The sequence below is a fragment of the Grus americana genome, chromosome 1 (genome assembly GCF_028858705.1).
Source record: "Grus americana isolate bGruAme1 chromosome 1, bGruAme1.mat, whole genome shotgun sequence".
In the NCBI taxonomy this organism is placed as follows: Eukaryota; Metazoa; Chordata; class Aves; order Gruiformes; family Gruidae; genus Grus; species Grus americana.
Window position 1 is genome coordinate 125543299 of NC_072852.1, and position 24176 is coordinate 125567474.

Here is a 24176-nt window from a genome sequence, read left to right on the forward strand (position 1 = left end):
TGAAGAATTTGTTCAATTTATATTACATGGAAGGGACTATTCTTTTGTTGATGAGCATTTGTGTCAATTGTATTGACAGTCAACTGTGGATAGATAATAAGACTTTGTTGTTATAAAATTTATATGCGTATTTCAGGACTTTTTTTTATTGGAATGTATTTATTCTTCATCAGTGCCCAATTGGTTATTACTCATTGAATGGTTTCTTGAGGGCTTCTTCCTATGTTGGAGCGGGTCCAGGGGAGGGCCACGAAGCTGATCAGAGGGCTGGAGCACCTCTCCTATGAAGACAGGCTGAGAGAGTTGGGGTTGTTCAGCCTGGGGAGAGTCCAGGGGAGTCCAGAGTCTCTGGGGAGACCTTATAGCAGCCTTCCAGTGCCTAAAAGGGCCCTACAGGAAAGCTGGAGAGGGACTGTTTTCAAGCAGTACTGGCTTTAAGGTGAAGGAGGGTAGATTTAGATTTAGATATCAGGAAGAAATTCTGAGGGTGGTGAGGTACCGGAACAGGTTGCCCAGAGAAGCTGTGGATGCCCCATCCCTGGAAGTGTTCAAGGCCAGGCTGGATGGGGCTTTGGGCAACCTGGTCTAGTGGAGGGTGTCCCTGCCCATGGCAAGGGGGGTTGGAACTAGATGATCTCTGAGGTTCCTTCCAACCCAAACCATTCTATGATTCCATGTCCCCAAGCAAAGTTGAAGATGCTGGATTTTTAGAATGAACTATTCCAGGCATGATAAAAAAAGAGTATATATTTCAAGACTGCAGACGTCTTGAGGTGAATTTATACAATTAATTTTTCAAACCTAACTTCAGAGAAGATGAATTATCGATGAATAGTTTATTCTGAACAAAACTTGACACTTTTTCGTGGATTGAACCAGTTCCGTTAAATTGCCTGTTGCATAAAATTAATCAGAATGTAACTTGGGGCACTGTGAAATTTTCCTTTTGAAATTTTTTTTTATATATCCTTTTGTATGCCCACGCTTAGTTTGAAATAACACTAGTATAACTCTCAGTTTAGACTAGTCAATTTAAATTGCCTCCTTGAGTTCCCCCAGTGTGTGCCTGTGCCAGCACTGTTACCCTAATCAGCAACAATCTGCTAATTCCCATGCCACTGTAATAGTGGCCACTTAGATAAAGCTTTTGAAGAAGTCAACTTGCATAGGTTTGCGTGCAGCACTGTTTCTCTATCTCCTCTTCTCCTTGGTATTTTAATATATGCAGCATGTTTCAAAAATGTCTCTGTAGCTGGCCTTTGCTGTTGTAGTGTGCAGATACATCACCAGGGAAACTTCTAGACAATCAGATCTTTATTTTCTCAAAGCTTTTGAGGAGAGGGAACTGTAGAAGCATGAGGACAAAATTTCTTTGGTACCAAAAAATTTTCTGGACGTTGTAAAGTAGAGACAAAAGTGAATGTAAAATACTGATCAACAACGAGCAAAGGTAGAGAAACGGCAGGAGTCGTACAAAAAAGTGAAGAAGGGAAACAGAAAACCTTTGTCCCTCATTTGTTCTTCACACTTGTGCATTGCCCGTGTGCACCTCGCATTTCTGCTGTTAGATGGAGTTGGATGATACAGTGGAATTACGGCCCTTGGTGAATGACATTGAACTGCAGTAACACCTGGAATAAAAGCTCCAGAAGCGTATGCTGATAATGAGTGTATTGAGAAGGGTACAGACCTTGTGGGAAACCAGGAGCTTCTCGAAATCCATCTGAACCTGACCTGGAAGAGATAAAGGACAAACATCACTGAGGAAGGAGAAGTATTTCAAGCAGGTGTGTGTTAATGCATGCTTCATTTTATTTTCAGTCTTTACTTACAGGTCACAACATTGCCCCCCTTCTTTTTTTTCCCACCCCCTGGAAGGGGTAGTGAGACCTATGTATGGAGGGGACAGTGGGAATATGAGGTAGATTCAAATCTAATTGAAATATATCAGTTTTACACTAACATGTCTTAACTATCATAAGTAAAATAATCACCCAAGCTGATACAAAACATTGTTTAAAGCTGGTTTTGGGCAGGAGAGACAGGTACATCTAGCACTGAATCTTGACTGAATGCAAATGAAGAAAATGCACAGGAACTAATATTTAGCATTCAAGCAAAATATTCAGAAATTTTCAAATACTTCTTTCATCTAGTGCAGCATCAATATTCCCATATTGCTTTTAGGGAGAAAAATGTAAAGTAAATATAAAACACTCCAATTTTTTTGCTTTCTAGGTCAGGAGTTAGAGTCCACAATTTTATTTACATACTGTGGCTGTATGTTGGAATAGAAAGGACCAGTGATAGTTACTTGCTGTCTTTGAGTTGGCTTGCTGATCTAATCGGAGAAATGTTTCCTTCTTCAGTTTTGGAGTTCAGGATAGAAATTTGTGTTTCTTTATTTGCTCTTTAGCACAATCTTCATTAAAATGTTCAGGCAGGAATTTTTTTAAGCAGTTGTCTTCTTTAGTTCTTTAACACAGTCATGAGCAGTATGTCTTCCAGCATCACTTGTCATATGTTTAATAATGTTTCTTACCCTGTTTCTGTATTTTTTGGCCCAAGAATGCTGACAGTCCACTCCCAGCATCTTCTATAACTGCAGGCTTTGGAGAGCAATTTATCCATCCTGTTGGGAGCTGGTGTGAAGTAAGTGATGTTACGCATATTTTTAAGAATCTGCTCCCAATACCTTTCTATTAATTTTCTTTTCTGCAAAACTCTTAAAGTTAACAGCTGTCTTATTGTTCACTTGCATTGATTAGAGTATCCAAGGCAGCTTGCTCACATTTGATCAAAGAGTCTGATCCTGTTCACAAAGAGAAAAAAGGTGATGACGGAAGACACATTTTCTGAACTCAGAGCCCTGGAGAGAATCGAAGCCCCAATGCAAGAAGGTAGAAGGAAAGAAAAAACTCTCAAGTGTAAAAGTAGGAGTGATAAGAGGTGCATATGGAACCACAGCAAGATAGTATGCTCATAATTTTGAGTTTTCTAAGGCATTAAACATTTAACAATTTACACCAAAGAGCCTTTGGAATCTCTCCAGGTCTTTGGACACCAGATTCCTTCTATTCTTCCTGCCTACCAGCAGTCCATCAGAATGTGGCACAGTATCTTTTGCATCAACTGCAAAGGGAAAACAAGAAAGATTAGTACATGCTTGTGTTGATCTTTGATATGTCTAGGAGTAAGCAACATACTGTGCTGGTTTTGTTTCTGTGATGCTAAACGTCCTAAGTGTGACTGTTCTTGTTGCTCAATAAAGCTTTTATTTTGAGAATATCGTGACTTGCCTAACAAAATTGATGTCATTCCCATTTTCGTGAGATGCATATAAATTGCAAATGAATTTTAAATGAACTGTTAACATAGTTTATTCACAGAATGCCACAAATAAAAAATCATGCTGCCTGGCATATGATACTCTGTCCAAAATATTACCTTTTACCTTTTCTTCAGAAACAGCTTCTTAATAGAATCTTGTAACAAATGCTCAAGGTATGTACGTGGTCTCTCCATGTTATTTCCCTCCCACACTAATATAATTTAGAAAGCAATGGGGGGAATATGTAAAATGTACCTTTAAACATATGTGAAGACTTGACTGTCTGCTGTTGCCATGGAGCATGTTGAGGATTTCAGCTGGTACTTTCCAGCTGCTGACTGAATGCCTTTAGTAGTGCTTCATAAACCAGGGGAGCACATAACCAATGGGGTTCCCAGGAACCACAGTTGTGATAGCAGCTGCTCTTATGAGAAGAGTACTGGATAGGAGACACTCTTTTCCTGAAGTCTTTCACAAAATCTTCTGTTCCTAAAGATGTAAGCATCTTGTGGCTTCCCTAATAGCTCCAAATTACTGGTGGTGAAACATCTGCTGGTGATAAGCCAATGCTTACATACTTTGGAGAAACACTCCAGTCTTGCGCCAGGATGAAGATGGAGACTGGTGTTGGAACTATGTTTACATCACCAAAACAGTCCGAGTAGTGCCTTTCTTTATGTCCTGTTGCTTCCCTTCTGCTGCCCAGAGTCATAATCTTACTCTGCTGGCCCTCTCTTCTGCCAGCAGTTCCAGATGTCAGAGGGCCACAGTCTATGTATGTCAGCACCAAAGAGAAAAAAAAAAAGACGAGCAATCTGAGTTTGCAAAGTTTTGAAATATGATCCTTGCCTATTTGTCTGTTCTTGAATTACTTCTTACTTCAGTGCATCTGTGGTGATGACTGGAGATGTCTCAGTATGCAATTAAGAAAATAGGGCCTTCTGTGTGCAAAATTCTGTATTGTTTCCTGGCCAGCTTAGATTGTGTCATGTCTATTCCAAAACCTGATTTGCTATACAGACCCAGAAATGTTGCTTCATTACAGGCATTATTTTAGGTTTCTCTGTAGCGCATATTATTTTTCATTCTCTGTCTGCTTCCCAGTTTTCTTATTTTCTGTTATACTGCTAAGTGTTGGAAGCCTGAAATTATAAAAGGCTGTCACTCAGTTGTAAAAGAATGTAAAAAAATTCCTCTCGTCTATTAAGCTCCTTGACTTAGAAAGCAATGCCTGAGAATTTAAAGACTGATACAAGGAACAGCAGATTATAGGATGAAAAGCATGACCTGTTGGAATTTTGAATGGATAAAAGAGAATGTGCTTAAATTGAATTATGGCAGCTTGGCATCACATTCTGACAGGACTACTACTGTCTTATAAAGGCAGTTAAAAAGTATAGACCAAGGATACAAGGAAGCAGATACCAATATAGGATGCCATTTGCTAATAAAAATTCTTTCTGTTAGGGTGCGCTTTGTTCTCAGTGAGAGATAGCTCTGCATGTTTTTTGATGTGATTGCATTATCAAAATTAGGATGGTGATATAAATGCTATTAGTAAAACACCATGAGTGTAGACTTGACCTGAGACTTCCTTCCCTTCCAACATTCTTGGAAGGACATAATATTGACACTTAGCCCCATGTTCCAAAAATTGTCAAATCTAACAATTTGATTGGGACTTTAGATACTAGTTATTTTTATTTGTTGGTCGTTTGTTGGGGTTTTTTAACTATGTGGTTATATTTAAGAAAATAAAGGGAATTTTTTTTAACAGACTAAGTATTTTTGTTATATTTTAAACATTTCAGTATCATATTTCACAGTCTTCATAAATCACATTCAGAACCTCCACTGGTAACCTACACTACTGAAATGCAAACAGCCATAATATTTTGGCATTATTATGTGGAATTGCTGTTATGCATTGTGATCATGGGATAATTGTTGATGACTAGGATGACAAAGTTTATTTCCGTGACAGCCTTGTGATGGAGTCTAACTCACAAAGCTCTGCAGACCTTCATCAAAAGTAAACAAACCCCTTTTAACAGTTGCAAAAGGTTTGGGTTTTTTTTGAGAAACCAGTTTGTATGGTTTTGCAAAGATTTCTGTTGGAACATGGTTTTTCTCTTTGGGTGTGAACTTCACAGCTTTACAAAAGGTAATAGTTTAAAAACTGAAATGAAATTAAATGAATTCATTTTAAGGTATTGTCAGTAGTCAGTTTTGACTGTCTAATTTGTGTGCCTGATGACAAATGTTTCATGTGTTCATATACCATCCTCTTAAAAAAACACTGGTTATTTGGAATTACAACAGTTCATTGTGTGTAATGGTCAAACCTGCAAGTTCAGTGACATATCATACCAGTCTCTGAAATATGATTCTAGCATTGCTCCTGTTGAAGATTTGTAATCTAATGTTTGCATTTAGGTTTACAAAACTCCCTGACTGCATGGTGGTTTTATGCATTCCTCCTTTATATGCAGAGTAACAAATTAATACCATCTATGAACACATTTGAAAATTTATCAAAACCTATGTGCTGTAGAAGTACAAATTTGTAAATCATTTTAAGAGAACACATTTTGCAGTAAAAGAAATAGCCCCCCTAAACAATAAAATAAGCTGAATATTACAAATTTGTATTAACTATTGTTGCATTATTCATTCCTGTCTTTGGAGTAAAAGCTGTGGATGCTCACTTAAATGTACTGTTATTTTGTAAGTAGGCCTATAGATACTGTGGTTTCTGAACTGCAGGTTGTGTCCAAGAGTACAACATTTTATTTTCTGAAGAGCACTTTATCTGTGCTGTAATTAAAGGAGAGGATGTTTGTTCTGCTTTTTGTCCCTTCTTCTGGCTGGAGATTTCTTACTTAAATAATGTAATTACTACTTTTGTACTGAAAAATCACAAGGACGTTAATTATTGTTTATACTTAAGTACTGAATTGCCTAATCTCAAACCTTACATTAAAAAGGAAGTAATAAATAGTGTAATGTGTGAATGACCATCTTGTTTTGTATGAGGTATTCAAACGCTTGTATGGATTCTGACTCTACGTTTTTTTGCAGGGAATGGTAAACTGTACATGTTCGGCAGTAACAACTGGGGCCAATTAGGACTAGGATCAAAGAACACTGTCAGCAAACCAACATGTGTTAAAGGTTTGTTTAATTTTTCTTTTTTTTGGTCTTTTTGGAAGGACACCCTTGTGAAAAGGTACTTCGTAAGATGCAGTTCCAAAATAACTGATTCTGCCTTCTTTACTCATCATGTGTAGCATATTACTACACAAGCTCATAAAGGTAGCTTAAAAGGATCCCTGGCTGGTTTTCCATTAGTTCCAGATTCTGGGTCCTTTTACATCTGAAGATTACTTCAGATACATAGAATCCTGTCTTTTCTGAGAGCTTTCATTTTATGTAATATTTGCCTTTTCTGACAAACCACATCTTCATTGTAACTGCAAAGACATTAATCAGGTGCTTGGTCTGCAGTGTTGTCTATGTGTTAGAAAGCAGAGTTCCAACAGCATTGTGTAACCTTTGTATCACTGTTGTCTTAGCACCTTTATAAATGAAAAAAAACCCCAAAAAACTATCAGGAACTTTCTACAAGTACTGCTACATTTTTAGCAGGTGTAAGAAGTGCCCGAAGGGGCATAAATGTTAATATATTTGTATGAAGTAGTAAGATAAATGTCCATATTCCTTCATATGTTGTAAAACGTGTTTTCATTGTACTTTTATCTTTTTGATTTTTCCTAGCCGGTTTTATCTTGTCAAATGATACTAAGTCAATACTTCTTTCCCTGTCTCCTTACTTATGTCAAGTCAGATCTATCCCATTAACACATTTCTTTTCACCATTAAATGTTTATCCTCATCCTTTCTGCCAGCAGATCGATCTGTTAGCTTATTGTTAAAAACAAATTATCCAGCTTGTTCAAACTCTTTTCTTCCTGATTTAGTTTATTCTACTGTCCTTTATCTGCTCCTCTCGCTATTTCACTTCAGAGGGAGAATGCAGCTACTCTCAGGTTCACATCTTGTCAGCCATGTGAGAGATTGATTCTTACCTTGGCTTAAATGGATTGGGTGTCAAGTTTTGGTTTTACTTTCAAATTACAATGGAGAATAAAAGATGAAGAGAAGATGACAACAATTCAAACCAGACCTGGCATCCATTGAAAAAAAAGTCACAAGGGGGGTATCTTTCTTCTCTTGGCAGCAGGCAGCAGGAGAAAGTGATGGAGCTTTTCTCACTAGCTTTTCAGTCATCACTTGGCTTTGGGAATGGAGCTGTAAGGACACATTTCAGTTACTGCTTGGGGCCAAATGGTTGTGGCTGCATGTTTCCTGAGAAAATACCTTCTGGGACTTGACTAGATACTAATGAAATTGGTTATGAAAAATTGCCAGCAATGTTGTAAATATTGCATGGCTCATCAAGTACAATTGATTAACCTAAGTGGGAGGAAGGTTAGGGAGCACAGGCTTCTGAAGAGCTGATTAAGATCATCTCTGAAGTTGGAGGCAGAGTTTTGGGGTACAAAGCAGCAGATTAAGATTGTAGGAAGAAGTCAACATTGTAAGTGTTGTGGTTCCAGCCTGGTGGTAGGTGTCAGATAGGATAGGCAGGAACCTGAACTTGGAGAATTTATGTTTGTGTCTGTGTGATAGATCAGAGACAGCTCATGCTTAAGTAGATAGATCTATTCAGTGACTTGGTAGAAAGTAGAAGGGACTTTAATCTGAATGTTATGGAGCTGATGAAAGTTGATTTGGAAGGACTGTTTTAAGAGCATTGTATAGGGCACATGGGCATGGCTGGGAGAAGATCAATTGTTGGCAACGATCAGTAATTGGAGAGAGGATGGAAAAGTCGTTGAGATTTTTTTCCTCTGTTTCTGAAATGGAGTGCACTTGTCATGGGAGAAAAGGCACCTCTGTATTCGCTCTTTCCCACCAAAATAACTTTTGACTCCTCTTGCATACATTCCCAGACTTTCACAGTGACCAGACTGCAGAGAAGTACATGCATTGGGTGGGTGGTAAATGAGCTGAAATTGAGACCGGATGGTATATGCAAAATCTATTCTTTTAGCCACTAGTCCAGATAGGACTATCCTTAGCCGTTGAGTTTAGTGATCAATAAGAGGGCAGCGCAGAGCAAAAGTCTAGCAAAAAAAGTAGCTGTGCATAACGAAGGAAGATAGGGATGATAACACAAAAGAATGGTATGATTTTACAGGTTTAAGATAGTGGGAAAAGTATAAGAGGGTGTTAAGCATAGTACTGTTAATGAGAACAGAAGACAGCTTTAAGCATGGATTTTGTCCTGCAACTTCATACATTCTTTGAGGCATGTCCCATAAATGGTAAATTCTGGGGAATGTGGCATTGGGATGAAGTAGCCATCATCAAATTAACCTGAGTGTCAGCTGTAAGTTTTTAAGGTCTATATCTGTTTTCTTGTCTTGGGGGAATCCTGATTTAATAAGTCATGTGCTGGGTTCAAATGGGCAACAAATCTTGTAATCATTCTGTTGGTAAAAATATGAAAAAAATCAGAGCTTCCTCTAGAGCACAGAACTTTTTTTGTTGAACCAGCTATCAGCTTGTTTGTAACTTTCCCCCCCTTTGGCTTTAATTCATAGCTTTAAAACCAGAAAAAACAAAACTTGCTGTTTGTGGAAGAAACCACACTTTAGTTTACACAGGTATGTAACCTATATTAATATACTTATTAAAGATAGATTTCTTCCTTTGCTTTCATGCAAAATTACATTAGGAACCCCAGGAGTGTTGAGGAAGGACAAATAGATGAACTGGTAGAACTGGTTTTGATATCCAATTCTTTGAATGCTTGATTTATTCTGAGCCAGTGCATTTATAAAATAATGTTATATGGGAGTTTGCTAGCAATGGAGAGATGAAAAAATTTCTTGCTGGCATTTGTGGTGTGGTTAACAATTATCAATATTTCATTTAAGCCCTGTAAATGTATATTAGTATTTTTTATATATATGTACTCAATTTTACCTTTGACAAATAATTTATCTTTATTAGTGTGAAGTTATATATTTGAGTAAATATAGTAGAACTGAATGTTTTCAAGTCTTCAAATTTTGTTGCATTTTGGTTAGACAAGGTAGTCTGCTATTTCAATGACAAGTTGCTTTATTAAGCTATAAATAAATAAACTGTAAATTTAAACTAAAAAATGAATTTTTAGACAGTATACAGAGAATTGATGCAGATTCTTGTCATGCTTCTAAAATTTATGTAAGAGAATAGCCGTCTTTGTGGTTTCAATCCTTTAGCTTGCAGTAATGTTATAAAGAGGATTGTTTGATTATTAGGAGGTTTATATATGTGGAGACCCTGAGCACTGTAAATAAGACTATTAGAATAAAACTGAACATTTTAATAACAGTTGAGTATGCAAGACTGCACAGGATAAATATTAGTCACTTTTAGGGTACACGCCAGCTGGATAATTTGTGGCCGTTTATATAGCAAGGACCATTTATAAATTGTATGTCAGTTGCTTATCACATTTGTGTCTGGATTTCTGTTATTAACAGGCCTTATCTTTTTCATCATAGATGTGCACTTTAGATGTGAAACATACTAAAATTAAAAATATAAATCTTAAAGTTCTCCTAAGTTGAAGATATCAATCACCAGCATTAACTTCAATTTTAAGATTCTAAAACAAAATAAAGACCTAGTTAATTAAATTGAAAGTGATTTAAATATTAAAATAGGTAAACTATTTCTAATAAAAACCTAAGGAAAAATATATTTCATTCACAGTACTCAAAACTATCAAGTTATGTATCTCTTTAATTTATGTACTAATACAACTTCAGTTTTCTTCCCTGTGACATCATTCACCATTTTCCTCCTGCTTTATCTTAAAACATACATTATTTGGGGAAGGAGCTGCTTCTGGCTGCCAGGGCTACTAGTAGTCATTTCCTCAGAACTCTTGCAGAACTTCAAATTATATATACTTTTTAGATCAGCCTCCAAAATGTTAGGAATCACAGTCAAAGTACATGTAGGGCCTTTAGAAAGTTGTGATCCAAGCGTGTGCAGGAAAGCCTCCTTGCTAGCTACAACAGAAACTGCTAATGTCAACTTGAAGATATTTCAGGGCAGTAGACACCAACTTTTCAGTAATGTTTTTCCATCGAAAATTAAATTACTTGCTCCAGTTTCTTTGACTTTTTGCCACTGATGAGAATGTCTTCATTCTGTGTATTACATGTGCTTTTCTGTATGCAGAAAAAGGAAATGTGTATGCTGCTGGAGGTAACAGTGAAGGTCAGTTGGGATTAGGTGACACAGAGGAAAGGACCACATTTCATTTAATTAGTTTTTTTACCAACCAGCACAAGATCAAACAGCTAGCAGCTGGATCATACACCTCAGCAGCAGTAACTGGTAAGAGCAACCGCTACTAAAATCTATTCATGTGTGTCCAGCCTGGTGTTCCAGGGAAACATTTCTTCCAACATTCTGTCTGCATATGTGGGTATATTCTCTATGCCTCCTTGTCTTCTTTCTCTAGTAACCACAGTAATTTTTTGACAGCCAGTTGCCTATTTCAACAAAATCTGGTAAGGGGTGGCAGTCTCATTAACTTCCTACAATGTTTGTGAAAGTAGACCTTGTCCCTGAGCGATGGCCTGCAATGGGAGCCCAACCTGTACTAGTTTAGTAGCAATCCTTGCAAAGGAGAGACAGTATGAATACCCTCAAAATGGGAAAAATCTTCAATTCATTTCTGGGGAAGCCAGCTACAAAATATATATTTTATGAAAACGTAAGTTTCTCTAATTCCACTTCTAACTGCAACTGTTTTGGTGTACTGGTACAGGCTACATGACTGTGTCCTTACTAATTCTGAGAGGCCTAACCTATGACCTAATTCTCTAATGGCAAAATTATACAATTGTGACATGTTGAAGTCCACAGTTCTAATAATTTCAGCCATTGGATGGGTGGTCCTTTACCCTACGGTGTAATTTCTCAAGTTTTGCTATAGAGCAGCTGTTTCTGTACATGTTTAGGATAAGTTACTGAGGCCGTCATTTCAGAATGTGACAGAGAGCATAAGAGAGATGCTGGCCTGCTTGTTTGGTTTGTACTTTTTGGGGACAGTTGCTAACATTCTCCTGAGATTTGTAAGTCAACTTTGAATGATTTTAGTTCCCAACAGCATCTCAGTAGCACTGTAGATGATACCTTTTTTCATTTACAACTTATTTCCCACCAATAAGAAATATGCAGAGAGACCTCATCTCTTCTAGGAAACTGTAGAGATTTTTCATGTTGATCTCTACCTTTTTTTGGTTTTTACTGCTGCCATTGGTTTTTGTGTCAACAGAGACTGGTCTTAATAAACTTGGGACAGGTGTTGTGATAGTTTAAGGAAAACAAACTGAAGCTGGGCAATATAATCACCTGTGAAGAGAACTGAAAGATAAGTGGGATGTGTACCAAAGTCAGAGCCGAGAATACATTTGGAAGAATGAGAAAGTGGTGACTTGGTTCTAGAAATGAGAAGATGCCTTAAATTCACCGTAATATTTTGATATTTACCTCTGGCAACTGAATTGTCTTTTACACTCAATCTTCCTCTTTTTGAAGGAATGTTTTTACATAGTACTTTTCCTGTTGCTATTTATGGTCTAACATCAGTTGATGACTAAGTGTTCTGTGTCTCTTTTGAAAAGCTTAAGGGATACCCTCTTGCTTCAGACTGTTTTATTGCATTGTCCTAAATACTATTTTATGTCCCTGAGATTGTGACATTTACTAGTATCATACACAGAGTTTATGAAATGCTCTTAAATAGGTAGATGAACTTTTCATTAGTTTTGGTTTTGAATCTGTTAACTATCTATCTCTTCATTTTAGAGGATGGGCAGCTTTTTGTGTGGGGCGACAATTCGGAGGGTCAGATTGGCTTGGCTGATGAAGCCTGTGTCAGTGTCCCTTGTCAAGTGAATGTTGGAAAACCTGTTTCCTCTGTATCCTGTGGATATTATCACTCTGCCTTGATAACAGGTAAGAGAATGGTAATAGAGGTTCATGGAGACAAGTCAGTGGTTCTCAAATTGTTGTCTTTGTAAAGGTAGCTGATGAGGCATTCATTGCTTTTGAAATGAGATATGCCACAGTTGTTATCGATGTAGTTTTGTATCACGTTGGGAGATTTTATCAGAGACAGGTTCTCTAAAATGTGGTCCTAATTAATTTATTTGTGAAACTTGTATGTAATCCACTATATAATTGTATATTATTATTGTTGAATTAACAATACTGTGAGATAAAACTGCAGTTAATTTTCTGTATTTGCATATTGTTGTGCAAGTATATTAGAAAGAATTACTATCTTGCCACACTATTTTCATGAAGGTTATGACAAATGGTGTGGATTAATATTATGGTTTCAATAATCCAGCTGTTCTTCAGATTATTCATTTTTTGTGATGATCAAATAATCATCTTCATCTTCTCTAGAAATGTAAATACTGAATAGATTTACTATATTTTGAGGAAAAATTAATCTAATTTTCTAGCAGTGCAAGATTGTTGTCGAATTTGATGTTATGTCTTAAATGTTAAGTTTTGAAGTCAGTTAAACAGGCAGTATACAATATAAGGAGAAGCATATGCTACAGTGAGTCGGCATCTGATCTCCAAACCAGCCCACCTCCCTGTTGCTTTCTACCTCTCTCTTCCCACCTCTGTGTTGGTTTCCAAAGTGATGATGCCACTCATTTTTTAGTAACGCCAATATGGGTGAATTTATCAGTCAGTACTGATGGTATTATATATGAGAAGCCATGAATTGCTCTCAGCCATACAGATTTATTTTATTAAGCTATACAGTTTAGTCCCCTCAGGGTAATTGAAGATTTCAAAGGATCAATAGTTTTGATTGTAAAGCTTTTAATGGGTACCCAGGAACTATTCCATCAGATACTTTTCTCAGGTTACTTGATAAATGTTACTTTTCCACATGCAATATCTATATAGCTCTCTGGGAATATGCTATTAACTGGATGAGAGCTTCCTATGGTGGACAAATACTAATTAGGTGTTATGCTGGTAGTGCACAACTTTTATTACAGATGCCTTATTACAGTAAATGAATGAAGTGCCTCTGACTAATCAGGAGCTCAGCACCTGTTAGGAAATCTACAGCTTCCTGAACTTGAAATAAATGGAAAAAATAAAAATAAAAAGATCCTTACTTCAAGGATATAGTAAGGAGGTGTGTATTTCTGCCTTAGAGCCTAGTGCTGTAGTTCTGACAAGACTGCAGTAGGATGTGACAAAAGCTCACATTAGAAGAAGGGTTGAGGACAAGCATCTAAGAGCAAGAAGAGAACAGAGTGTGCCAGGTGCTCTAAGGAAGTGGAAACTTTTGATGGAGGGGGATGAGAAAAAAGGATTAGGGTAGCAGCTGGGTAAGAGAGATGGAGCCTCTTAAAATATTAGTAAGAAGATGAACTGGTTATCACCTGTGAAAATGGGGTGTTGTTGAACCCATTACTATTTAAATAGACCTGGGTGTGAGATGGAAAATCTTAATTTTCAGCCTTGGTATCTGCAAATCCTGCACAAATTGGGCTTCAGTCTGTCTCACTGAAACTACTGACATGCGGATGGCCTCTTTTGTGGTGAATGGTGAAATTTTTTTTTATCATTTTCCTTTGAGCCCTTGCTGACACTTTATTTGACTGATACTTTAACTACCATAGAAATTTAATGTTGGACATCCAGGTACTTTTACTGAATTCATCTTCTGTTGCACTAGTGTCAGTGTATATCCAGACAGTGTTTAAAAACAAAGCTTATGCATTTAATCTAAGTGTACCATAGTCACACATTATTTTAAGTATGAAGTTAGCCATTAAATTATGGATTTGGAAGTTCCGCAAGCTGAGTCTGAGTACAAATGTAGTTATCTTATTTGTCTTCCAGCCTAGTTAGGAAGGAAGTCAAGGTACTATGTTGTTAAAAGATTTTGCTTTAAAAAGCTGATTCTGTTTGTATTATCAAGATTCTTTTTTCAGTTATGCAAAACACTTGCCTGAAGGACATGCTAGACCAGAACAGTGTTTTGTATCCTCAGTATTTTGCCTCTAAGGGGTGGTAGAACATAGCAAACTAGATAATTATGGAGTATTTGGAATATTCATATTACAGGGATAGGGTTTTTTTCCCCCAAATTGCCAGTTAGTCGTTGAATTATGCCTTGAAATATGTTTAAAAGTTTGGCTTGCACAGGGAGTTTTCCATGTATTTTTATTGCATGATTTTATCTTGTATACTAGAATTCAGATTGATTAGTGTTATTTTTAATATATTGGAGGAAATATCTGGAAAAGAAAGTGGGTTTGTATTTCCAGAAGTGAAATTTGAACTATTCAGGTGAGTGTATAATCTTTATTAATTCCCTCAACATCAATAAAGTATACCAGAGAAAATTTTTTAGATTGTGGTTGCTGTTGCTATGGAAGAAATGGGAGAAACACTGTTAATAGAAAGCTTTCAACACCTGTAACTTATCGGTTATTAGAATACTATAGAATTACTACATTTTGACTTTTAAAACATGACTTGTACATAAAAAAGCATCACAAAATACACTATCTTTAATAATAAAACATAGTTGCAGGATATAGGACTTACACATGTTGCCAGGCTGAACTGATGAGCATGGCACCATATGATTCCCTTTCTTAATATATTTACATTTGACAGAAGCTGTATACTGACTAAGCAAACTGTTAGGATCACAGGCATATCTGGATTAAAACTAAAAGGCTGTGAAATGACGATACAATAATACATAGTGTGGTCACAGAGTGCCCTCTCCAGGGCAGGATGTTCATTATTAAGAGACTATTGAGAAAAAAAGTGGTTAAGTATGGATTCCAGCTTTTTTTTTTTTTTTAAACTAAAGTTGTTATTTCTTTGAAACAGCTGGTTTTATAAAAGAATTTTTAGTAGGCATTTGTCTTTAAGGTGTTTAACTGCTATAAAGCCAAGTGCAATATCAACGAAAACTAGAGTAGAATCCCGACGCAAACTTTTAGTAGATAAAAAGCACATTTTATGGAAATTGTATGGCATTCAGTCATCTGAATTTGTACTTCTACAACCCTCCCCCTATGCCCAAAGTTTCTCAAATCTGGTAGTTCCAAAAAGATGATTTGTCACCTTTCTTACTTTTGCTTTTTAGAATGTCTTCTTTGCAGACAATAATTCAACTACTAAACATGTCAGTCACCTGTGTTCTACCATGTACATGTGGGCCCCACTGACGCCAAAAGTAGTCGTAGAGTAGAAGAACAGAATATTCCTTGAACTATTTTTAATAAAAATCACTTCTGAAATTTAGACTAGGCACAAGCACAGGCAATGGATAGCTCATTTCCATATGCAAATTAGGAAGCTAGTGTGGTTACTCACTTCATGTTTGAAAGATGACTGTTTGTTCCCTTTTCCTCTCACTGTGCATTCTTCAAAGAGTTCCACTGAAAGAAGCTTTTAGATTATAGTTTCCAGCTCTCTTTAGGACTTTTTCCCAGTATATGTTTCCTTTCCTTTTTTTTTTGCAGTCTTGGGACATTAGGTCCCTATATTAGAGGCATGTCTCAAAGCACCAGAGGAAGAAAGAGCTGAAAGAGTGTAACAATGATTTTGAGTCCATGTAAAGATCTTTACTTGATTAGTCTTTGACCACACTCACTCAAGAGGGGTCAACCTTTCAGAAAGCATTAAGCTTGGCAAGTGTATCTAGCTCATTTGTCTGCTGTGGAGATGGATAGCTGGAAAAGCCGATGTATCTCACTGCTACTCTTGTGTCTACAGTGGAATTACATTCCTGGAGCCAGAAAGGAATTGAATATATTAGACCTTTTCTGGTGTTTCCCCTGCCTGAACTGTTACTATAAGCAAGGTCAAGACAGATTATCACTGAGAAGATGTCTTTTCATCGAGAGCTTTGCAGGTTCTTTGAATGCCTTTTTTTAATGTACTTTGTCATTATTTTTAAGGACTAGTTTTAAAGATCATCCATTCCACAAACACTTCCATGCTCAGAATTTCAGTATTTCAGGTAGTTTCAAACAATTTGGTCTTGAATAAATACTACTTTTTTTTTTTTCTCATCATTTATTTAAGTGATCATAGTCATCCCTTTCTTTTGTCTACTGCCCTCACTTGCCACCAGCCAGGTCTCCTATCCTCTCTCATCTGCAGTATACCCATTTGCCTTTGAGGGGCAAAGGTAGTTTTCCATTTGCTTGCCCATTTCCTTGACATGCTTCTGTGACCTAGAGTTTAGTGATACAGAAAATGTGCCACACTAGGCAAAGTTCAACACATGAGAATGTGACTCATATGAGAGGAGAAAATGAAATAACCAGGTTCCATTGTGAACAGAATGTCCTTAAAATGCAGATGTACTGCACATATACTGTACTCTAACTTTATCTGTGTTTGACTGGATTCTTTTTATGCTTGATATCTATTCTTCATAGTTTTTAGACTACTATTTGCTTTAAAGGGATGTGTAATGTATTCAAAAATTGCTTTAATAAATGGGTTTATCTTTGTTAGCTGGATTATTAAGTTGAAAAAAAGTAATAAACTTGATTAGTTTGGGAAGTCAGTGGAAGCTTGGCCATTTGAATCTCTAATCCTATTAATTAGATTGTGATTGGATTAATATTTGCAGTGCAGTAGTGTTTAAAAAGAAGTGCTGGTCTCTTTGAAGAGAACTGCATAAGTAGTTAATTTCCAAGTGCTTTTGGGGGTTTATCAGCTTGTTTCTAGAAATATATGGCAGATACAAGAGTATTAAAACTATACTTACCTTCCAGAAAATACAGGGTTCTTTTTGGTTTTGGGTTTTTTTCTTTGTTCTTTCCACTTAGAATCCCTAATAAAATCTCTTTTTGCTAGTGGAATGTTTTACTTACAGAAAGCCTCACATTGCAGTTGACTTTTTTGTTGTTAATTGGACTACTGGTTTAGAATAGAAAATTGATGATGCTGCAAATAACTGCAAAGCATCAGCCTGTTCAGAGTATTGCTGCACATACGTATAAGAATAAAGATCAAAATTAAAACAGAAAATCGAATTGAACAGAAAAGCCTAAACACAGTCCATAGTTTAGAAATTAAATATTCTTTTCTGCAGCTGAGATCATTTGCTGTTTCTTAAAAAACACAGACAGATGGAAATGACTGCAAAACACGTCTTAGAAAAGAAGTGTAGAAGAATGCAACAAAGGTATTTCTGCACAGATACATGCAGGTAAATGAAGTGTTACAATATTATTGGTGTAGTTTGTGTGTGCAGGAAAGAAAATGTCAGAATGATAGGAAAAACAAGGACAGGGTTACACCTCTGATGATGATAGTTGGGAAATACAGCTGCTCTCCTGTTTCATTGCCTTGCTGAAGAGAATGTAGCTCTGTGAATAGATTGTGGGTGGCTACTCTTAATAGCCTGAGCCCTGTGAAACCCTGCAGGAAGGTTGACATTGAGTAAGACTGTAGTATTGTCGTTCCCTGATTGCCTCTCTGTGCGGTTAGAGCATTCAGTAAAGATAGTAAGTCCAGTTCCTAACCTTAGTGGCCCAGGAGCATGGTACTTGAAGAATCTGTGCTCTTGTGAGAGGCAGAAGTGATCTTGGAAAATATAGAAACCATATAAAATAGTCTGAGGTTTCTTTGACTCAGGCGGAGGCTAAATTTCTTAGGTCTTGTAAGCTTTACAAATAAATACCGTGCCATCAAAGTTAGGTTCTAAGTCTTTGGTGGAAGTGCTGGGTTGCAACTTTATGTTGAGGCTTAGGACCCATTTTCCACTTAAAGCAGGAATTCGGCTTTTATGAAAAAAAGTCCTTTTTACAGTTTTTGCTCTTTGAGTATGTCATACTTTTTTTTTTCAGAATTTTCAAGTTAATTGATAAATTTATGCATTTAAATAAATTTGAAGCTGAGGTATCTTAAAAAATGCATAATTTCTTTTTCTTTTTTTTTTTTTTAGTCCTGAACTTTACCATAAAATAAGAGACATACTTCAGATTCTCCCTATAGTTAAAATTAATTGAAAACCTATTCTCAGGCTTTCTTTGAAGAAAATATATGATAATTTAGATGGGATTTTTTGCTTATTGTAGAGCGTTGATACCAAAGGTAACATACATCACAGATGAGCATGACTGCTCCTGAATTACTTCCTCTAAGAGGATGGGAGGAGCAGCACTGCTTTATTAAAAGACATACTAGTTTAAGGGCTTTCAGAATGAATCAAAGCCCTTCTGATGGAGGATCCTGGCAACACCAGTCTGTGCTGTTCTGTTCTATGCACCCACTGCTGTCGTCACTCTTTAGCACAAAGTAATCAAGACCCAAGTGCCACAAAGGAAAAAAAAAATAAATATATATATTGCTGGCAAAAGAGTTTTCCAGAAAAAACATTTTGAATCTAATTTATCTATTGGATTTAACAGAGGACTTAAGTGAAAATGTATTACTAACTTAGTTGTCCCATAGTTACACAAAATGAAAATGTGGGTTTGCAGTCTGAAATTCTTGCTCAGTTTTTATTCATGCAAAAGGAAATTTTAAATGAGCGTATTGCCAGAGTAAAGCTCGGGAAGATTCAATAAAAATGACACATTTCTTACTGATACCAGTTTTGACTTTCTCATCATCAGAATTAAAAATTCAAAAAGATAAAATTCCTTACCTGTCTTGACTTGATATGCCCAAGTTTTAACAAATTTCAGTTTTGAGTCATATTCTTCAATTTTCATTAACTTGTTTTTAATAATTTGACTAATCTCATTTGCTTTTTAGAATGCATATGTAGCTTCATTTTTTCCACTTTACATTTTTATTCATAGGTTTACTTTTAGCTCTTCCATATTTCCTATTTCTGTCTAGGCTTATTTTTTTTGTCATTGCCATTCTCCTTAAATTCCCAAATTTGAAGTTGTGGCTGACAAAGTGCGAGGAAAAAGCAACACATGTAGGAGCAATGCAAATGGGGGAATATTCACAAAGACTAAAAGAAAACTAGTAATAAGCTTGTTTTCTTATGGTCTGCCTATGTTCAATGGAGAAGGGGATGGAATTCTCTAATGGTCAGTCCTGAACACCTAAATAAGGCTTCAGCTTTGAAACTTTCTTTGTGTTCATCTGTTTTCATTGTCTGTGGGGAAAACCAGCATTTCTAAGGTTAATCCAATTTTCATGTTGGCAAGGAATTAATCACTTTTGAATAAGAATCTCTCAGATACTTGTGCATCATGCAATAGTAATGCCTCTAAATGCTGTAAAAGTAAATTTGTGAACATTAAATGTAGCCCTCTGAAAACACTGAGTGTATCCCTCTGAAAGTAAAAGTACATTTTGTACTGAAGTACAAATCTGCGTGTTTCCAAAAACATTGTAGATGGGTGCTCCTGATAACTGAGCTTTAATAATGGAGTATAGGTCTGGGGTTTGTTATTATGTTGATTATGTAACAGTAGCTCTCCCTTTGAATTCCCTTGAGCAGACAGCTCCTATACTAGGATAAACATTTCTTTATCTTGGACTAGCTCCATGTGAGAGTTTTGTTTATCCTTGTGCTTTGTTCTATCCAACTGGGATTAAAACCCAAACTTTTTCTTACATAATAGTGTATGGTGATTTTTTTGTAAGTAATTTCAAATTCAGATTGTGGGCCACAAATTGCTGTGAGGACTCTACTCCACAGATAATCTTTTCAGGAGTGGAGAACATTCAGCTATTAACTTGAACCTTTCCTGGCAGTAAGGAAATGTTTTCTACCTAAACCTCACTCTGACCTATTAGCATAGTTGGGGGCCCCTTAGCTCAGAGAATCAGAAATGTAGGTGTAGATAAATTGTTAAAAAAAAAAAAAAAAGTAGATAAATGTAAAATGTAGGTAAATGTAAAAGAAGTTGGTAAATGTAAAAGAAAAAGATAAATGTAGATAAATTGTAAATATAGCAATGGAAAATATGTTTGACATGTTCCGTTTTTAACTGTGGTAGAAAGATATACAGAATGCTGTCTCGAATGGTAATTCAGAGTTACATAGCAGTGAAAAAAAGCAAAGGGAATGATTGGAAACGATAAAATAAAGGAAACTTCAAAGTAAAATGAATTACCCAAATTTTTTTTTAACTTAATTCTGGTGGAGTTCTTGCTGTGGAACCACTGCTGTATTCCTGTTGTTGGATATATAGCGCTCTTCTTGCTGTCCAGATCACACACAGTTTCATGTCATTTACTCTGCTTTTTTCTTTTTCTCTCTATATCTTACAAAAGAAAGTATGGATTTTTCCATCAAAATTACATGCAAAATGATTTAATTGAGATTCTTACAAGTAACTTCATTTGACATAAATACAAATTACAGAGGGAATTATAATCTCTCAGAAGCAGGATGTATATGGTTTTATTTTTCCCTTGGCCAGATTCCTTGCAGGGTAACTTTTGCAGTTCTTATCTTGGAGAGGGGCTAAAATTTAGCCCCTTCTTGTCCCATCAAAGCAGACTGCTTTGCACCGCTGTGTGAACATTATACAAATATGTGCAATTATCCTGTAATGTTCATACACTTTTCTATCTTACTGATTTGTGTCTGCAGCAGTCATGACAATGCAGCTTTGCTTCTGAGTGCATGCTGGAAATCCTGCTCTGTTCTGTATTTTCACAGGAGATGGTGAGCTCTATACTTTTGGAGAACCTGAGAATGGGAAACTGGGATTATTGCCTGAACAGCTGAAGAACAATAGAGTCCCACAACCTGTACTGGGAATTATGGAAAAGGTTAATAAGGTTGCTTGTGGTGGAGAACACACAGTGGTGCTGACAGGTATGCGATTTAACTGGCTTTTTTTACAGCCCTGTTACTTAATCAGTAAACTAAGAATTTACATCCCACTGAAATGACAGATGCTGTAGTGATCCTAACTGGAAGGCTATTGTACATCAAGGAGGTAGACATCCACGTAACAGTTAACCGAAGTGCATGGCTGCACCGTGCTGTGCTGTGTGTATCGTTTGACATTCAGGCTTGTGCTGTGCATCGCCCTTTGCTGCAGGATACACTTTGCCAGCTCATTGTAACAGAGGAACTCGCAGGCAGCTCCTGCTTGGTACCAGTGGTTACACCACCCACGTGTCCTTGCCTTTGTCTAAAATTTCAGCAGCAAGTTCCCATGTGAATGTCCTGTTTATTTGACAGCATCAATGATGAATAGATATGCTTTGCCTGTAAGAAAATCCTATAAGAGCTCCAATGACCAAAATGGGGTAACCTTCCACGGATGGGATCTGCGTAGCATGCTGTGCCTGGCTGGAGGCCTCTTCAATTCCACTCAGCTCAGTATTCCCAGCATCTGAAGGGATGTAAGATTATTGGTGCTATCTTCTTTTTCTTTATAGTCTTAGCTCCAATAAATAGCATTTTAAGAAATACTTGACAGAGTCTGAGTGCCTTCCTTACTGGGATTGTAACAAGCTAGCGCCTCCCAGTGCAACACTGATGATCGATGTTTCTTTCCTCTGAGGTGCTCGAAAGTGGTATTGGGGAGTGCGGGTGGGGAAATTTTAGAGGAAAGCTTCCATTCTGTAGTAAATTTAAATGACCCTGAATATTTGGGAAGGTATTTAGGAAGTCACTTTTCAAGTAGCTGTTAATAGTGATGGAGATGCACAATCTACTAGATGTCTAAATGGATTAAATACCTCTTTTGTGATACAGAATTTTCCTGTGACTTTGAGTAGAATCTTTAACATATGTATAAAACTATTACAGATACAGACATTCAACTTATCGTACAAGTTATAAAAATCAGCAAATACAACTGTTATATATTAGTCTGCAGGGTTGTATGTATAGTACTTGGAAGATGAAATATGTTGTATATTATTGTACTATTAAATAGTTGTGTCCCAATGGTAAATTAGCTTTTCAAAGAGATGTATGCAAAGCGTTGCTAGCTATTTATTTCCACAAGTCCTGTCCCGAACTATAGTGGTATAGAAGCAGGAAAGGGGAGTTTGACTTTGCCCACAGATTTAAAAAATATCAGCTTTGGCTTGTAATGAATTCCACAGTTGTATAATATGCATGTAATTAATCTCCTACCAAAATGCAAAAACTGTAAAAAAAAAAAAAAGTATGTATAGATATCAGTCCTTAAATCCTGTATTTTGAAAATGCTAAAGTCATCTCTTGTCAATCTGGTGGAGTGCCTTCAAGGTTTTTCTAAATTATAAATTGAAAATCTAACTGAAATTGTAAGTAATATGATGTGGTATTGTACTGCAAGCCACTGGAGACAGTGAAGGTGGAAACGATGTGCTGGGAAAGGTTATGTGTAATGATGAATCAAGCTGCAAGATTCTGGGTAGGTTAAAACTCCTTTGGGAAAACTATGAGGTGGAAATAACAGTAGCCAATCCAGGAAATAATGCAAACATTTGTCTACGTTTCAATGCCTTTGTCTCTCTTCTTCCACCAACATACAGTCTTACCCTGGCAATATTCTAGGTGATAAAATAAATTTCTTTACATGAAATCAGATTATCATTATTAGGAAAAGAATTACCATAAATTTGGGGTCAGCAAATGTATAAATAGTAGCACTTTTTAATGGGTTATAAAGTTAATTTCTGCAGAAAGAATTTGATTATCATTATTGATTATTTTTTTCACCATAAATCTGAAGTCAACCAATAGATATTTTCTTTTAATGGTATTTCATGTGATAAAATTTTCTTATAACAAATGACTGTTGCAGAGATTTAGTAGGAAGATGTAGACCTGGATAACATCAGCATTATAGTGAAATCTTTACAAGAGACAGAACAAAGAGGCAAAATATAAAGGCCAAAAAACAAATACAGTGAAGAAAACACCATAGTAAGCCAGTGCCTTAGTACGTAAGATTTACTTGCCTATGGAGATAGATTTTGTAGTAGAAGGCAAATAAGAAATTCAGTGCTAGATTAGCTGGCAGTCAATGGTCAAAATGCTGAGTACTAGAAGATCCAGTTGAGCCAAGAGAAGAGGAAACTAATATTCTCCAACAAAATAAATTTTCCTAAAGAATAATAGTTGTTGTGATGAGAGTGAAAGGTCAGATAGATGTTTTTTAATGTAATTCATGTGTTATTAAAAAGGCTACAGGCACAAACTTGTGCCTAAGACACTTTGAACAAAAGAGTAGAGGATAATGGAAATACTGTCTCAAGTGAAAGATACTTCATCAGGAGTGCTGACATACAGAAATTTTTCTGACTGAAAACAAAATTTGGGGAAAATACTTGGGGGAAAAATGGGAAAAGAGATAGATTTTGACACTGTAATCATTTAAAAAGTGAGCGTAGTGTATATGCATTATAGGCTTTGCACCAGAAACTTAACTTGAAATCAGTACTGAAGTGTATATTGCATCTTGAAATGAAGTAGCATGACCGCAAATTAAGAATTCTGATGAGGGATATATCTTTAAAGAGGAGCAGAAATATTTATACCACTTTTACGCCCTTTACCTAAATTAAGAACATAGTACAATTTTGAAGAAGCTCTGAATTTGATTGTCTTCCATGAAAGTGGGTGCTGTTTGGCTTTAGTAACACAATATATACTGATGCGGTTTTTATCTTTTCAGGGTCTTTCCAGTTTTTCAGTGTGTGTCATTTCAGTCTTAAAAAATACGAAGTGAGTGTCTGACTTGTATATTCCCCTGTTTCATCTATC

The 24176-nt window shown here is 36.4% G+C and overlaps 1 protein-coding gene across 4 annotated transcripts in view; it reads left to right on the top strand.

The window, feature by feature from the left end:
• Nucleotides 1–24176, top strand: part of RPGR (retinitis pigmentosa GTPase regulator) — a 44016-nt gene that overhangs the window by 3037 nt on the left and 16803 nt on the right. The window contains exons 2-9 of one of the 4 annotated variants that reach the window (XM_054813715.1): nucleotides 1569–1787; nucleotides 2569–2652; nucleotides 2769–2900; nucleotides 6413–6505; nucleotides 9001–9063; nucleotides 10637–10795; nucleotides 12275–12424; nucleotides 21123–21281. In XM_054813715.1, the coding sequence (XP_054669690.1) occupies nucleotides 2837–2900; nucleotides 6413–6505; nucleotides 9001–9063; nucleotides 10637–10795; nucleotides 12275–12424; nucleotides 21123–21281 (688 nt within the window). In that variant the 5' untranslated portion in view covers nucleotides 1569–1787; nucleotides 2569–2652; nucleotides 2769–2836. Of the gene's footprint in view, nucleotides 1–1568; nucleotides 1788–2568; nucleotides 2653–2768; nucleotides 2901–6412; nucleotides 6506–9000; nucleotides 9064–10636; nucleotides 10796–12274; nucleotides 12425–17605; nucleotides 17697–21122; nucleotides 21282–24176 lie in introns of those variants that run through there. The other 3 variants (XM_054813716.1, XM_054813714.1, XM_054813717.1) reach the window with 3 other exon arrangements.